This window comes from Tetranychus urticae, chromosome 1 (assembly GCF_039701765.1).
Source record: "Tetranychus urticae isolate SD_2017Ah chromosome 1, NJAU_TeUrti_SD_1.0, whole genome shotgun sequence".
Classification (NCBI taxonomy): Eukaryota; Metazoa; Arthropoda; class Arachnida; order Trombidiformes; family Tetranychidae; genus Tetranychus; species Tetranychus urticae.
The window spans coordinates 29,768,178-29,785,114 of record NC_142958.1 but is presented as its reverse complement, the minus strand read 5'-3'; the positions used below and the strand labels follow the sequence as shown (position 1 = coordinate 29,785,114).

The 16,937-nt window shown below is 31.9% G+C and overlaps 5 protein-coding genes across 6 annotated transcripts; 2 read left to right on the top strand and 3 right to left on the bottom strand.

Moving 5' to 3' along the window:
• Window positions 1-183: 183 nt before the first annotated feature.
• Window positions 184-2,991, top strand: LOC107362071 (phospholipid scramblase 2). 2 transcript variants are annotated; one of them, XM_015929073.3, is made up of 6 exons: window positions 184-417; window positions 502-666; window positions 729-825; window positions 1,213-1,570; window positions 1,659-1,772; window positions 2,854-2,991. In XM_015929073.3, exons 1-5 carry the CDS (start codon window positions 303-305, stop codon window positions 1,761-1,763), a joined length of 840 nt encoding a protein of 279 aa, XP_015784559.1. In that variant the 5' UTR covers window positions 184-302; the 3' UTR covers window positions 1,764-1,772; window positions 2,854-2,991. The 2 variants fall into 2 exon arrangements, with proteins under 2 accessions (XP_015784559.1, XP_015784558.1); XM_015929072.3 differs by lacking the exon at window positions 2,854-2,991 and having other exon boundaries at window positions 1,659-2,136.
• Window positions 2,992-3,664: 673 nt separating this feature from the next.
• LOC107361519 (uncharacterized) lies at window positions 3,665-4,597 on the bottom strand. Its single transcript, XM_015928358.3, has one exon. It carries the CDS (start codon window positions 4,524-4,526, stop codon window positions 3,717-3,719), a length of 810 nt encoding a protein of 269 aa, XP_015783844.1. The 5' UTR covers window positions 4,527-4,597; the 3' UTR covers window positions 3,665-3,716.
• LOC112538835 (uncharacterized) lies at window positions 3,665-6,815 on the bottom strand. The gene has a single exon (XM_089266391.1). It carries the CDS (start codon window positions 6,742-6,744, stop codon window positions 5,920-5,922), a length of 825 nt encoding a protein of 274 aa, XP_089122517.1. The 5' UTR covers window positions 6,745-6,815; the 3' UTR covers window positions 3,665-5,919.
• A 5,660-nt stretch (window positions 6,816-12,475) lies between these two features.
• Window positions 12,476-14,661, top strand: LOC107362111 (uncharacterized). Its single transcript, XM_089268998.1, has one exon. The coding sequence runs from the start codon at window positions 13,427-13,429 to the stop codon at window positions 14,516-14,518; it is 1,092 nt and encodes a 363-aa protein (XP_089125124.1). The 5' UTR covers window positions 12,476-13,426; the 3' UTR covers window positions 14,519-14,661.
• Window positions 14,662-15,526: 865 nt separating this feature from the next.
• Srx (sulfiredoxin) lies at window positions 15,527-16,501 on the bottom strand. The gene is made up of 2 exons (XM_015929158.2): window positions 16,194-16,501; window positions 15,527-16,003 (listed from the first exon to the last, which is right to left on the bottom strand). The coding sequence occupies exons 1-2, from the start codon at window positions 16,440-16,442 to the stop codon at window positions 15,797-15,799; spliced, it is 456 nt and encodes a 151-aa protein (XP_015784644.2). The 5' UTR covers window positions 16,443-16,501; the 3' UTR covers window positions 15,527-15,796.
• Window positions 16,502-16,937: the final 436 nt, after the last annotated feature.

Genomic DNA, 16,937 nt, shown 5'->3' with positions numbered 1-16,937 from the left:
ACTGTCGTAGGCTCGATCTTATTCATCATTTTGCGCTTAAACCAAAACAATAGTTATCTTTGAATTATTCATTTTCCCTGGAACTGCTTTCTGATTAATCATAGCCAGGATAATGCAGATTGTAGATTAGATATTGTATTACAATATATTACTAGTCTAAAGCGGAGTTGGTTATAAGAAAACGTTAACTTCATCAGTCAAGATAGCTTTCAACTAATTTTTCATAATCGTAACTCAATTTTATTCAATTGTCTGAATTGTTCAAGTTTCAGGTTGAATTGAACCAACAGGCCAATAAAAACATGTCAACTACGGATTTATTATCAGATGATCCATTACATGCCTATGATGGAGCCAAAAACCCTTCTCTTCAGCTCAAGGAACAAAATTCAGATGCTAAACCAAGCAAAACTGAAGGTAAGCTCTAATTTTACTAAGGATTTCAATCCAACTCCACAATCTAATAGCATATTTAATTATTGCTACTCATTATTTTCATAGATAATTGGATGCCATTGCCACTGGCATCAAATTGTCCACCAGGTTTGGAGTATTTAACTAAACTTGATAAATTTTATGTCGTCAAGGATGAAAATCGTCGTGAGTCGAACAACACTTATCATATTAAAAACGATTCGGCCCAGAAGGTTTATACTGCAGTTGAAGGTAAGATTCAAAGCAAATTACATTGTAAAGCCATTTCTCATCGTTTTTTGTCCCTTCTTCAGATTACGATAAATGCTGTCTGATTTGTTGTAACATTACCAGACCATTCGATATAAGAGTTCTCGATTTTCAGAAGCGTGAAGTTCTTCATTTCCATCGGTAAATTGCTTTTACTTTTTTTTGAAAAACATCTCGTTATTCAATACGTTTGTAAAGCTTGGGCGGTTTTTCTTGTTTCAATATGATTTCAGATGCTTTGAATCAATTATCAAGACAGATCAGTAACAATTGTATTCGTGTTTTTATAATTTCCTTTCCATTCAGCTCAGTTCTTTGCAATTTTTTCGATTAAGATAATTATATTACAATATGAACTTTGCCTTTACTCCAGACTATCAGATATTTTCATTCTCTCACCTTTTTTTGAATCTACTTGAATTGATAGCCATTGAAGACATTAGGCTTGTCCAGACAGAAATGTTGGACTATTGAATGATTGAATTAAATGTCATTGATTTAATCGCTTCTTCCTTTTGCTTTATCCAGACCTTTAAGATGTCAATCTTGTTGGTGTCCCTGTTGCCTTCAAAGTGTTGAAGTTACAGCTTCTGGTAATTTATGTGGTTTCATCAAGCAATCATGGAGTCTTTTTGTATCTAAATTCAGAATCTGTGATGCAACTGGGAAAACTGTTTTACTGATCAAAGGACCATACATCAATCAGATTGTAACAAAATTCCAAATATTATCAAGTGATGGTAAAACTGAAGTTGGCAATGTTTCTGCGCTAAGGGCAGTGGCATTGCAAGAACAATTTGCCGATGTTGTTCACTTCAGCTCCTCATTCCCAATGAATTTAGATGTTAATATTAAAGCTGTGTTATTGGCCGCTTCCATCCTAATTGTGAGTATATTCATTGATCAGATATTATCTGATAAATCTGATAATTTACTATGATTAATGATTTGATTTCGTCCTTTTCCTTGTTTAGGATGTCATGTTCCTTAAAAGCGCACGAATGGCTAGGATCAGTCATGCAGTTGAAACAGGATGGGAGCTTGGACATTGTTTACACTTGTGTTTGCATTGTCTCTGATCTGCCTCGGTAAAGCATTCAATATCAATCTAATTGGATCAATAATTGGATAATAATCAAAACTTTTTATGCTGCTATTGTGTATAAATTTCGTGTTTTCATGAGGTTTTACAAAAACAGATTTTGTGGATTCGTAACAAATTTTTAAATCATCAATCGATATCTTTTTGGTTTCAACCACAAATCGATCAGCATAAACCTCGGCCTTAAAGTAACTCTAAAATGTTACAAGTGACCACAATACAAGACAATTGGGTGGATTAAAAGCTTTTAAAACAAGTGATATTGAAAGGTCATTCTGAGCTTGAATTGTCCAACCATTTCTAACTTGTTCATTTCAAATGGGAATAAATATTAAGATTTTTCTATCTAATCATTTAAAGCAGCTCGAAGGTTCAAATTAATGCTTTCTGTTTTAATGAAGCTTTGATAAAATAACGGATATTATTTAAAATTGATAATTTATCACTTTTTCGTTTTCTATTGTGAATAACTCAACTTAAATTCATAATTATACACCTGAGCCGAAATCGTCTCCAAAGTCAATCATAACTATTTGATGTGCAGATACTTAACGCATCAAAAACTGCTTTCCAGGCAAAGAGTTATACTCTTTGTTTCCAGGTCCAATTTTCATTGACAATGGTCAGTTGAGAGTCATTATGATGATTGATTCAACATTACTGTTTACCCAATCATGTAGGAGAAGAGGATTTATTGTGAGAGAAATAAGAAAGTAACAAAAATATTTATATTTTCTTCTCGAATAGCATTTTCGTTGAAAAAAGGAGCAAATCTGGTTGTTGATGAAATAAAAAGAGCACATTAAAACATAAAACAAAATGTAATGGAAATAAACGAGAAAACTTTTGCAATATTTAATTTAATTTGTCTTGTATGCTTTTATACCAAATTACTTTGAACCTTCAAGACTTCACAAGTCGTAAATTCGATTCAACCATTTATTGATTTTTTGTTTGAATCTTTAAATTGTTTCGTTATTTGTTGTCGAGAAATGATTATTTACCATTTACTTATTCAATTGTTTAATATCATTTACTAATTACATTATTTTTTGTTCATCTTTTAGGTGCCAAGCTTAAGCCTTATATCGTTTTTGTGGCTCCACCGACCAATATTGAGACATTGAAACGAGTAATAGCTTCAACTTACAGAGGTCAAGAGGAAGGCAATAATCTACCATTGAATGAGTTACAAGCAATCATTGACGAAGCCCGTGATATTGAAGTCCGTTTTGGCCATCATTTTGACAAAGTTCTTGTAGTGAATGATATTGAATCAGCTTATCAAGAATTATTGAGAGAAATCAATTCCCTGGAAAGAGAACCTCAATGGATTCCAAGTATTTGGATTAAATAAAGATGTCCATCTCATTTTAATCATCTCCATTATTTATACATATGCATGTAAAGATAACAATCAATTCAAATTTACTCTAAATGGATCATATTTGTCCACTGTTTTACAAGCTCAATTTTAATCAAATTGTTCTCACCAAATGTTTGTTTTCTCTGTTTTTTTTCGCTTAGCTAAATTTATTTTCAATTTGCTGAAATCAGTTATTATTATGTAGTTTTAAAATTGATCCAGCAAAAAGTACAATGTATTTAAAGAACGATTTTAGCTAAAAATTGATGAAAGCGAAAGGTAATGCTTACTTTTGCTATGATAAAACGAAACATCTCCGAAAACAATTCCAAAAAATTATACAAATTATAATGAATGCAATTTTTGCTAAAGAGATACGAAAAAATGTGATTAATAAACTATTGAAAGATGTTTGATTTGTGAATATCTTTATTTGCAAGCTAAGATTTGTAAGTTTTGTCCATTAAGCTTAGAGACTATTCGACCGATCAAATCAATTGCGATTTAAGTTTAATTTATTTCATGCTTTATTTTGTTTTAGAGTATTTGGATGGAGAATATCAATCAATGCTCAATAAATGAAACATTTCGTGGATCTTCGAATGGAAGGACGCTATTTTCAACTTTAACAGTTGGATCAATTGACAAAACATAAGATGCACTGTAACCATTACCTTCTGGAATCAACTCTAATATTGTGTCGGATCCTCTAGACAAGGCGAAGACAATATCTTGATCATTTAATGTCAATTCATTGTTATTTTGTGAATAAGGATCGATCAGTTTCAATGCTGCAGGCATCTCTCGGTTAAAGTAAAGCTGTCCAATGTAACTGACTGCATGTCCGTCTGTGGTATTTTTGTCATAAATTTCAACATGAATATGAATACAACGACCAAAGTACCAACCAGGAATGATTGTATTGAAGTTTACTAAACCATCTTCATTGGTTATTTGGTAACCTCTAAGAAACCTTAAATTGTTGATTGGTTTTGGACGGAAGGTTGGATGATCAAAAAAGTTAAACTCTTTTACCCCTGAATAGTGACCCATGGCATTAGCGTTCCAAATATGAACATAATAGTTGGATAAAGGTGAACAATCCTTAGCATTGGTTAATAGAAGAGTTAGATTCAAGTTGACTCCAGTATAGCCATCAGTAATGTCTGAGCGTTCATAGTCATCGGGTAAAAAGTATGGGCCTTCAGTTGTGAATGGAGTGATGACACATTTATGTTGATTGGCTTCTCTCTTGTATCGAGCACAGTCGATCACTGTAGCATCATGATTCAATATTTCAATGGATCTTTCGGAATGGGATGAAACAAGGACAACATTAGCAAACAAAGTCACAGTTAACATAAAAATCAACATTTTTAATGGTTTCAAGGGTTTAGATGGTTCACAGAAATGAAATAATTCACTTGTTATTGCTGATAAATCAAATTGGAATATGTTTTGCTTTAAAAAACCGTCAGCTTTATATACATTGATCTGCAGCTCTAGTTCGTAGTGCTAGTTCACTCTTAAAGGTATTATTGTCCGATTTGTGTGCCATTATTGTCCCTTTTGTCACCTTTGTCACTTTGTCACAAGGTTTTGTTTTTTCGATGTCGCATTCAGCTAAAGATATTCATTTCGTAATCATTTTGACTACTTTCAAGTACTCAATTTTATCGATTTATCGTTAATCATCTACATAATCCTATTGTGTGATTTTGTATTGTTTCAATTAGAGTTAAATGTTTTTCAAAGATAATCTTCTAAATTGTCCTTTGTTCTAGAGATGAATTGAATTGATAAATTTAGGCTAATCACTCAACGTTGCTAGTATTGCATATGAGCCTCTTGACCGTTATATACAGGAATTAATAAGCAGACATCATTATATGATAATAAAATATACTGTTAATATAAATATGTTTTTACATAGCACAACATTGTTATTAAAATAAGAGTCCAATTAGAGGAAAAAGAAGGCAAAATGGGCAAAGTAAAATGAACTGTACTTTAAATAAGTGATCCGAAATTCAGATTAAATTTCATTAGAAATATCAATCCAAAACCAAATTAATTCTCGTAATATTTTTCGTGAATATGTTTCAATATTTATTGCTGTAGTCGAAACATGGTCATCATTTTGTCGTATAATTTCGTTTATAACTTTTGCGTTCAGTCATCATTTCGGCGCAATGACTGGTTATGAATTTTCTTTTGCCTGACTAGGACACAATCAATCGACTTGTAATAGACACAAATTAACGATTTAAAATTATCGTCATGATAAGAAATACTAAATTTGAAATATTTGGCTCTTGTGGCTTTAATAATCATTTTGGGATGCAAAAAGTCATTATTCAAGCAAACTTGCAAAATTCCCATTCTTGTTGAGAGTTGATTCATTGTTGGTTTTAGAGCGAAAAAGTTGATTCCATTTGTTTGGTTAAAAAGTTTCTCTGATGGATAATTTTGCAAAATTGGGTTAAAATTTGAAACTTTGGTTATTTTGTATCGCTGTGGTTCCATATTTTTTCACCTAACTCTTTACACTTCACTTGAAAGACACAGTTTTACATATACTTGCAATCCATCAATAAACCATTTTTTACGTCACAATAAGTTTTACTGATGCGAATGGTTCCAATAATGGTGAAGGTAGCAAACCAAATAGAGTAAGAAAATTGATAATTAAATATGTTTTAAATATTATTTAGATATTTATTTCGTGCTTTATTTTGTTTTTCAGTATTAGTATTGAGAACATCAATTAATGTTCAGTAGATGTACGATTAAGTGCTTTGAAAGCGTCATCATATAAAAATTGTTCGTAAGTATTTTCAATTTTAACAGTTGGATCAATTGACAAAACATAAGATGCACGGAAACCATTGCCTTCTGGAATCAACTCTAATGTTGTGTCAGATCCTCTAGACAAGGGGTAGATAACATCTTGTTCATTCAATGTCAATTCATTGTTATTTTGTGAATAAGGATCGATCAGTCTCAATGCTGCAGGCATCTCTCGGTTAAAGTAAAGCTGTCCAATGTAACTGATTGCATGTCCATCTGTGGTATTTTTGTCATAAATTTCAACATGAATATGCAGACAACGACCAAAGTACCAACCAGGAATGATTGTATTAAAGTTTACTAAACCTTCTTCATTGGTTATCTGGTAACCTCTAAGAAACCTTAAATTGTTAATTGGTTTTGGACGGAAGGTTGGATGATCAAAAAAGTTAAACTCTTGTACACCTGAATAGTGACCCAAAGCATTAGCGTTCCAAATATGAACATAATAGTTGGATAAAGGTGAACAATCCTTAGCATTGGTTAATAGAAGAGTTAAATTCAAGTTGACTCCAGTATAGCCATCAGTAATGTCTGAGCGTTCATAGTCATCGGGTAAAAAGTATGGACCTTCAGTTGTGAATGGAGTGATGACACATTTATGTTGATTGGCTTCTCTCTTGTATCGAGCACAGTCGATCACTGTAGCATCATGATTGGCTATTTCAATGGATCTTTCGGAATGGGATGAAACAAGGAAAACATTAGCAAACAAAGTGACGGTTAACATAAAAATCAACATTTTGAATGGTTTTCAATTGTTAAACTGTTCACAGAATTGAAATATTTCACTTGTTATTGCTGATAAATCAAATCAGAATATGTTTTCCTTTAGCAAACCGTCAACTTTATATACATTTGATTTGTTAATTTAATTAGACACTCTTAATGGTATTATTTTTACCTTTGTCCCTTTGTCACAAGGTTTCATTTTTTTTCAAGTCAATATCGCTTGCAATGGAAGATGTGCATTTCCATAATCATTTTTAAGTGCTCAAATTATCTTTAATCATCTACAGAACCCTATTTGTTTATCTGTTTCAATATGTTTTCATAGATATTCATCAAAATAGTGTTTTGTTCAAAAGATAAATTGATTTATGAATTTCAGATAATTAAGTGCCTAAAACCTTTGACCATCATTTACGGCAATATATGACACATCATTATATAATTAATAAAAATGGGTTTCTCAATTAAACATATCTACATCGGGTGTTGATTGATCAGATATGGCGAGTGCAAGAGTGAGAAAATTAATCAAATCGATATCATGTTTAGCAGATCATTGAATGTCAGTCTTCAATGATTCTGCACTGATTAAATCTTTGATTGATTAATTAGTCAAATTTTCTAATTCAATTTATCTTTAGAGCCAAACACTATTTTGATGAATATCTCTGAACATGAGCAACGAAAAAAGAACAATTATTTCTCAAGTTCTGAACGCATCAAACACTTGCGTTTGCCAATACATTGAATCTAACTTCTTGACTGAACCAAATGAAAAATTTCAACATAAATAAAAGTCAATTAACGCTATCAACGTGAATAATCTGGTCTCGTCTCCTCACTCAATTAGAATACGTTTTCAGAATTTGTTTCGTTGCATGTTTTCCCATGGATTGCTAATCAGAACGGACAATCTCTTTATGAATCCTTCTGATTCTCTGGCAAATGTTCAGTCCATTCGGTTTATTCATTGACATTTAATCGTTGAAAATTAGTTTAATATCTGAGTTGATCTTACGATCTTTTATAGTTTCAGCATCAAATGAACTGATTCAATCAAAAGGGATTAAAATTGATTGAAATGATGGAGATGAAGTTTTCATTTTCATTGAGAATAATCTTATTGTTTCGATTGTTCAATTTTGATAAGTTTCTGGATTGAGATTAATCAAAATTCATCTGTAAAATGGCTGTCAATTTGATTTCAATAAAATGTTTTCAAGGTAAAAATCATGTCTTTTTGGTGAACCAAGGTTGATTACCCTTCGATTACTTGAATCCCAATATTAAGTGAACTTTATTTTGAATCATTTTTTGATTATTTTCTTACTGTAAAACAATGTTTCGTCCAGTTGATTATTACCGATTCTGAGTTATTAAACAAGTGTATTTATTGAATATTGAATAAGGTTAAAAGTGAACAGTATGAAACAATTTAACAGACTAACTGAATACTATAATTGCTGAACATTATTAACGTGAAATACATTGTTTAAGCTCAACCTAACAATACCAATCAAAATGTTTAATTGTTACTAAACTTAATAATTTTACTTAATCAGGATAATGTGACTGATTAACCAACTCTCCCACTCAGACCACATTATCATTGATGAATAGCTTGGACCGCAGAATTTGAAACTGATCCTTTGGTAAGGCTTTGGTCATGATGTCCGCTATCATGTCTCTTGTTGATAGATACTGTACTTTGATGATTTGATCTTTTACCTTCTCTCGTATGAAATGATATTTAATGTCAATGTGTTTTGACCTTGACTGAGATACTGGATCTTTGCTTAAAGCAATTGCGGATTGATTATCTTCATGAATAGTTGTTGGTTCTGATAGTGATATTCCTAATTCATGAATCAATTGCCGTAACCAAATAACTTCTTTTGCACAGTTAACTAAGGCTACATATTCAGCTTCCGCTGTAGACAGAGAAACTGTTGTTTGCTTCTTGCTATTCCATGAAATTAGATTACCATAAGAAAATATCGCCGAACCACTTATGCTGCGTCTATCAATTGATGACGATGCAAAGTCGGCGTCTGAATAACCAACTAAAACACAATTATTTTGATTTTTACTCATTGTTAAACGGTAATTGATGGTCCCTTTTAAATAACGTACATGGCTTACATTCGTACATGTTATATCGGTGCAAAATATTTTCAATGTAATTTGATTGACTTAGTTGAATTATCGTGTTATCATCAGAAAATTTGAACTCAATTCCTAGAAATGACTTAATTATACCAATATCTTTCATTTCGAATTGTTCACACATTTGCTTTTTCACAAATTTCATGCGTTCAATCGATTTACCGAATAACAATAAATCATCAACGTAAATTAGACAATACATTTGCTTATCTCCTTCACCTTTGTAATACAAACAATTGTCAGACATCAACCTTATGAAACCAATCTTTACCATAAAATCGTTAAATAAAAGATTCCAAGCTCGACCTGACTGTTTAAGACCATAAAGACTTCGCTGAAGCTTACACACTAAGTTAGTATCATTGACAAAACCCTCTGGTTGTTCCATATATATCGTTTCCGATAGTTTACCATTGAGATATGCTGTTTTTACATCTAATTGATTGACATAATAACCATTCTCAACACTCAAGGAAATGAGAAAACGCAAAGTAGTGAACTTTGCTACCGGAGCAAAAGTATCAGTGTAATCTTTTCCCTTCTCTTGTGTAAATCCTTTTGCAACTAGTCTTGCTTTGAACCTTTTACCATCAAAATTGTCTTTGATCTTAAAAACCCATCGGTTTTTAACAACATTACAATCGCTTGGTCGCTTTACTAATATCCAAGTGTTGGCATTAAGTAATGATTGATACTCTTCATGAATAGCTTTCAACCATTCATTTGCATCATAACATGAAATTGCTTCATCATATGATTCAGGTTCATTATTGACGGTTAAACAAACATGATCATCATCTTCTGTCTCAATGTTTTGGTCTGTTTCAGTTACATCGTCAATCAATGTAATTTCATTGACAATCGATTCATTTTGTTTATTCAATATAGCCAATTCATCAAACTTAACGTCCCTTGAATAAATTACCTTTTTGTTAACTGGATTGATTAAACGATAAGCCTTTTTGTTGGCACAATAACCCGTGAAGATTGCTTCCAATACCTTAGATTCAATCTTCGACCTCTTCTCTTGAGGTAATAGTGCAAAAGCTTTTGAACCGAAAACTCTGAAGTGTTGAACATTTGGTTTCCTTCCTTTCCATCTTTCAAATGGAGTTAGATTGTAAATCACTTTTGATGAACAACGATTGCGAATATATCCAGCAGTTACAATAGCTTCGGCCCAATAGGTTAATGGTAATTCAGCTTGGTGCAGCATTGAACAAGCCATTTCTCTCAGTGTACGATTCATCCTTTCTGCCACTCCATTTTGCTCATGAAGGTAAGCAATAGATGTTTCATGTTTTGTGCCTTTATTTTTCAAATAATTCACAAATTCTGTTGATAAATACTCTTTAGCATTATCAGTGCGCAATATTTTAATTGATTTACCAAATAAGTTAGTAACTTCTGCTTCGTATTCCTGATATTGTTCAAATACTTTATCCCGTTCCTTGATTGGAATAACTTTTACCCAGTTCGACCAATCATCGATAAATGTTACAAAGTAACGTAAACCAGTAAATGACTTAGTTCGTATTGGTCCACAAATATCAGAATGAATCAGATCTAAAACAGATTCAGTCTTGACATGTGATCTTGCCTTTTTGCTACTTTTTACCATTTTACCTTTCAAGCAACCTTTACATATTGATGACTTTTCACCCTTCAAGTTAATACCATCAATTGAACTGTTTCTGACCATTGAGTTCAAGTTATCATAATTAATATGCCCATAACGAAGATGCCAAAGGTTAATATCTTCCTTTTTGTCTTCATGATCAACCATTAATACTGCATCATTTTCATTGTAAACTTCACATTGTAATAGGTAAAGTCTACCTTCTCTTTCACCTTGAGCAATGCATTCATCATTAAGATAAATTTTACATTTTCCATTCTTTATGTGCATTTCAGCTCCTGAGTCTTCTGCTTGACCCACTGACATGAGATTTAGATGCAGTTTAGGGACGTAATATACGTTTTTCAATGTAAATTGCACGCCAAAACTCGATAGAATATCAATTTCACCAATACCTTTAACATCAAGATTAGTAAGATCGCCCTGTTTGACTCGTTTGTCAGTGATTTCTTCAAAGTTTTTGAACCAATTACGACGAAAACACATGTGATTCGTCGCTCCAGAATCAATGAACCATTTACCGTTGCTATTAAAATCACTAACAAGTGTCAATGCTTTGTCCTCAGTAATCTTATTCTGTTTTACGTATGGCTTATCAATATCTTTTGGTACTGTTTTTGGCTTACCAAAACCATCTTTTGATTGTATTTTAGGGCAATCACGTTTGAAATGACCTTTTTCACCACAGCTATAACAAGTAAACCATTTTTTACCTTTTGGTTTACCTTTACCTTTTACAATAAGAGCTGTTTCAACATGTGTTTGTCCCTTGAATGTTTCCTCTTCTTGTAACAACCGAGCTACCAAATCATCAAATTGAATCTTATCGAGAATAACCCTGACTGCTGAGACGAAATGTTTGTACTCATTTGGTAATTTACTCAATAACTCAATAACTTTGTCATTGTCACTAATATTATCACCACAATGTGCCAATTCAGACCAAAGCTTTTCCATCTCAGTAATATAGTCAATCATTGACTGTCCAGTTTTTATCCGCAAATTAGCTAACTTCTGTTTTACGGCAAGCTTTTTAGACAAATCATGTCGTTCAAAAGTTGATTCCAGTATTTTCCAAACTTCCTTTGCAGTCTTAGCCTTTTTGATCAAAACGACATATTTTGAGTCAACACAACAACATATCAAACCAAGCGCTTTTTCGTCTTGACGCTTGTATATCTTTTGTTGAAAAGGACTATCAGTTTCATTGGTTCCACTAATAACATCCCAAAGACCATCTCGTTTCAAGTAATTCATCATTTTGAACTTCCAAGTAGAAAAATCTTTACCTTCAAATCTTTCAATAAGGCTTGTTGAGCCGTAACCAGAATCTGCTCTCGTAGCTGAGCCCATAACCAGTTGATTATTACCGATTCTGAGTTATTAAACAAGTGTATTTATTGAATATTGAATAAGGTTAAAAGTGAACAGTATGAAACAATTTAACAGACTAACTGAATACTATAATTGCTGAACATTATTAACGTGAAATACATTGTTTAAGCTCAACCTAACAATACCAATCAAAATGTTTAATTGTTACTAAACTTAATAATTTTACTTAATCAGGATAATGTGACTGATTAACCAACTCGTCCAATACTTTTCTGGTTTCCTATTATTCACAATTTACGTTTCCTAAGATGTTTTGATTTGAACTGAAGGCCAATTTGGTTGAGTAACGATGAGTAAATAAAAAGTGAATGTCAATTGTCTAATTAACCAGATTTTATTGAGTGAAACCAGAATAACCAGAAACCAAAGTTGATTACCATAATGAATATGTGGAAACCTCATCTTCATCAACTGACTCTGTTCAGAAATTTAAAAAACAATTATTTCCCCTGAAATTAATTCTCATTATTATGCTTTTTTGTGGAAACTGTTAATCATTTCAGTGAAACTATCTTTACTTTTTTAATCATCTCAATTAGCCTTTCAATCACCGATGAAAACCTTGAAATATTCAAGAAACATTATGTATGAGTCAAAAGGTTTACGAAATAACATGTTTGTTCAAATGCTTCTTGCAAGTAATCTATGGACGTCTATTAAAGAGTCATTTTGTTGATAGCGATGTTGGTAGCGATACTTTTGAGTTGAAATTCATCTCTAAATAAGTGCCTTCGAGTTAAGCCATTTATCCATTTACAGGCATACAATTGTTTCTCATAATTGTCAATTAGCAAACCTTTTTTATCCAGAAAACGCCATCTTAAGACAAAAATTAATTTCTTAAGTCTATTTTATAAAGCAACTTTGCAGTTTGAACTTGATAGTCATTTGGTAGTCACTTTCACTTCAACCAACCTTTTTATGCCTGTACTTTCACACTGTGCCTGTACATAGCGTCTGCTTCCTAATTGTGTTTTCGTCGCATTTTTATGACCTTTTACATTTCCATTATTAAAACCATCATCTTTAGATCATATGAAATTATCATCTATTCATTTCCCTGAACAGTTGAAGGAACAACAAAGAGACCATTAAACAACTTACTTTACTCTTTGCCATTAAGAGTTTCATTTTTTGCTATTCTCTTTTAAACATCAAGTGCTTTCGTTGTACATTTGTGTACAACTGTCACCATTCCATTTTCCAACTAAACAATATGTGTCATTTTAGTGAAAGTCCATCATCTTAACTATTAGTGCTTACTGTTGATTTACATAATCATCTGAAAACGCTGTAAACTTGTGTCTTCAATCCTTAAAATTGTTTCCATTCATCGACAATATCTTTTGGCTGGTCTAGTTCAAATCGTTTGGTTTCTTTTTCTTTATTTAAGATAATTGTAACACTGTCCCAGCTGTTTTGTTTAAATTAGTTTACTGATCCACAACTGAAGCTTCATTTTAATGTCTCGCCATCAAACCTCACCGTGAAAATGTCGTTGCCCTTAAAAGAACGACTTGTTTACATTTTTCGCTTTCCTTGTTTGTTTCTCATCTTTCTTTACCAAGATATTTATTGCTGGTTCAAAAGAAAAAAAACTGACCCATCGATTCGTTTGGATGGTAAAGTAATACTAGTAACTGGTGCTAATAGAGGGATCGGTAAACAGATTGCTTCTGATTTATATAAACGTGGTGCTAAAGTGATCCTTGCATGCCGCAATACAGAAGCAGCATTGAAAGCTTGTTCAGAAATATCTAATGGAAGATCTGATGATCGTTTGGTTCCTTTGAAATTAGATCTAAAATCATTTACGTCTATCAATGATGCTTGCTCTCATTTGTATTCGACTCTGGATTCATTGGATATTTTAATAAACAATGCTGGCATGTTTGGGGCAAAGGATAAAACAATAACAGCCGATGGATTTGAAGAAACATGTCAAGTGAATTTTTTAGCCCCTTGTTTATTAACTTATAACTTGATTCCTTTACTATCTAAATCAACATTTGGTGCTCGAGTTATCATGATCTCTTCAGAATTCAATTTGATTCCATTTTCTTTCAACACCGATCTTTTTGTTCCATCTTCACCTGATTATGATGCTATTCTCAACTACGCCATGACCAAATTTGCCCTGAATGGATTCGTGTTGAAAATGGCTAGTCTCTTGAAGGATACAAACATAACAATCAATTCTGTCCATCCTGGTTGTGTGAAAACTGACATAGTTGGTAAAGGATCATCGTGGACAACTAGATTCAGCAATCGATTTCAACAAGCATTTCGAGGTGTTTCCCTAGAAACTGGTGCGATAGGACCAGTTTATTTAGCAGTTGAACCTTCAATGCACAAAGTCAGTGGACATTATTTTGTTAGTAATATTGAGTTCAGTCCAAATAAACGATTATTACAAGAAAGTGTTCAAAATTGCATTTGGAATTTCATGGAACCATGTTTACTTTCATATAAAATTGACTGTAATAGCAACAAAGAAACGACAGATTTCCCCATTCCAAATCAATCATCAAATTGCCACCTAACTAAAAATACTAAGCATAGCTTGGATATAAACATACATTAAATAAATTGAACATAATCACAACTTTTGAACACAACCAACTCAGCAAACTTCATAAAGTGAATTTTAACCTTCAATCAATTTTACATAGAAAATACATTTTATTTTAAAATATATAAATTAAACCAACTTTTTTAATATCTACACTAATGGTCGGTTTGTATTATAATAACGGTATATATATTGAAATAAAATATGTAACATTGAAGCAAATTCAATCAACTTCATCATTGAGTCTGAAAATTTTGTCGACCTCAAATCTTGAAAAATAAATAATCTTGGAAGAAGTAGAATCATTAGGCTGCTTGAACGGCTAATGTTTTTATGATTACATTTTAACTGTTAGTCTAAATGAATATTGAAATGAGATGCAATAGTAATGTTAAAGATATGATCGTGATATTGTTAAAAGCTAAATGGAAGACGGAAACAGCTCATAACATTAGAGTACAACAAACTCGAGGCGATTAATTTACTCTGAAGAGATGCAGACTATTCTTATCAAGCAACAAAGTAGTACATAAACAATATAAAATAAACAGCATTATTATAAAAACTATCTGATTTTGACATTCTTACCTTCAAAACTTTCAAAAGTAACATATGAGTATAACTCAATAAAAACATGCAATATTTATTACCTGTTCATTATCATTATTTAATATTTGGTTGAGCTTGTGCTTTTGGAGTACTCGTAAGTATATTTGTTGAGCATGTTATTGTATCTAGTGAACTTTACTTACGTGAAAACAAAAAATCATTAGAAATAGACAATTAGTTTGGAGTAATTAACGTAGTTTTTAATATTTCTGAATATAAGGTGGAAACATATTGAATATTTTCAAGCTAAACAGTGAATCACTCCTGCTTTTATTTTCTCATTAACAATGAATCTTTTCAGTTATTTAAAATGAACATTCATTCAATCAATGCTGTTATTGATTATCCATAAATCTAATGGTTAGGCTAGCTTGGAAAAAAACAAAAATTCATCATGAGCCTGAGAATTGATTTGTTTTGAATAATCGCGAAAAGGCAATGTTTACTATTCTGTGTCTGGAGGATTATTTAACATTAACAAACAAAATCATTTGCTAGAAAGCAATGTAATACAGTTAGAGAAATTTAGAAACAAAAAATAATAAAATAACGTTAACATGAGCTGGTTCTCAAAAATAAACTTGTATTCGGCAATTAACAGGTAAGTTGATTCAATTGCACTGTTGTGTCCACTAAAAAAATAAAAATGTCCAACATTAACGATGCATAGTTTGAGGTGAATTATTTAAGGTCTGGAGTTGAAGATCCTAGGTAAATACGCAAATCGTCGATGGTTGACGGAACCAATTTACATTTAATTGTAGGTGAATGTAATCTGCAATGAGCCTCGAATCGATGGCAGCCACCAAAACTGTAGAAATAATTGCCACCTTCAGATCCTTTAATCCAAAGTACATCGATTGGTGGCACTTTATCCTCTTCAGTTTCCTGTTAAATCAAAAGAAAAAGATTCATACAATTTATAAACAGAAGGCCTAACGATTACATTGTAATGTACATTGTCAAGAGAAGGCGTAACAACACAGACACCAACAGTAATGGATTAGGTGATTCTTGTAACCTTTATTCTGGCTGTTAACAGTCATTTGCTTCTTTAACCTATGGTTTATGTAATTACCTTTAATGTGTTCATCAAACTTTGAACCTTGTTTTCATCCAGAACAGGAGGAATCGGCCGGATAATTACACTGATTGGAACGTTATGAACTTCGGTTATCCCAGCCGCGTGTATAGATGTAGCAGCTACCGATTCCTGTGAAGGTTGTAATGCTGATGAGTGTCTTGATGAATTGATTAAAGATGGCATTGTTAATCGGTTGAACAAATTTAAATTGGTAAATACAAAACCAAAAGATGATCTAAACATGTAAATAAAAAATGAGCAAATTATAAGCAAAGATGAAAAAATAACCTTCAATATTAAAGAGAGAGTATGGAAGTAGTGTTGCAACAATATCATCGATACAATAAATAATATCGATAACAAAGCTAGCAATATTTATCGATAAGTCCGACAATACTATCGATAACTAATATTATCAAAAAATCTTACGTCCAGCTACAATAAAATGTTTTTTTCTGAAGCGAGTCAATAATTAATGAAGAATGCACAGGTTAATGTTAATAAACTAATGTTTCTAAGCTCACTGCCTGGTTCTCTGATTAAGTTTTCAATCTGCAATTCAGTCAATAGAAATCTAATAATCTAATCTTACCTATTTTTTCATATTAAATTCTATGAAAATAACAATATATTGCAATATTTTTCAATATTTAACGATATTTTTCAATAACAATATCATCAATAAGTATCGATAAGTACTCAAACAATATTTTTCCTATCGATAAATAACTTTTTTCA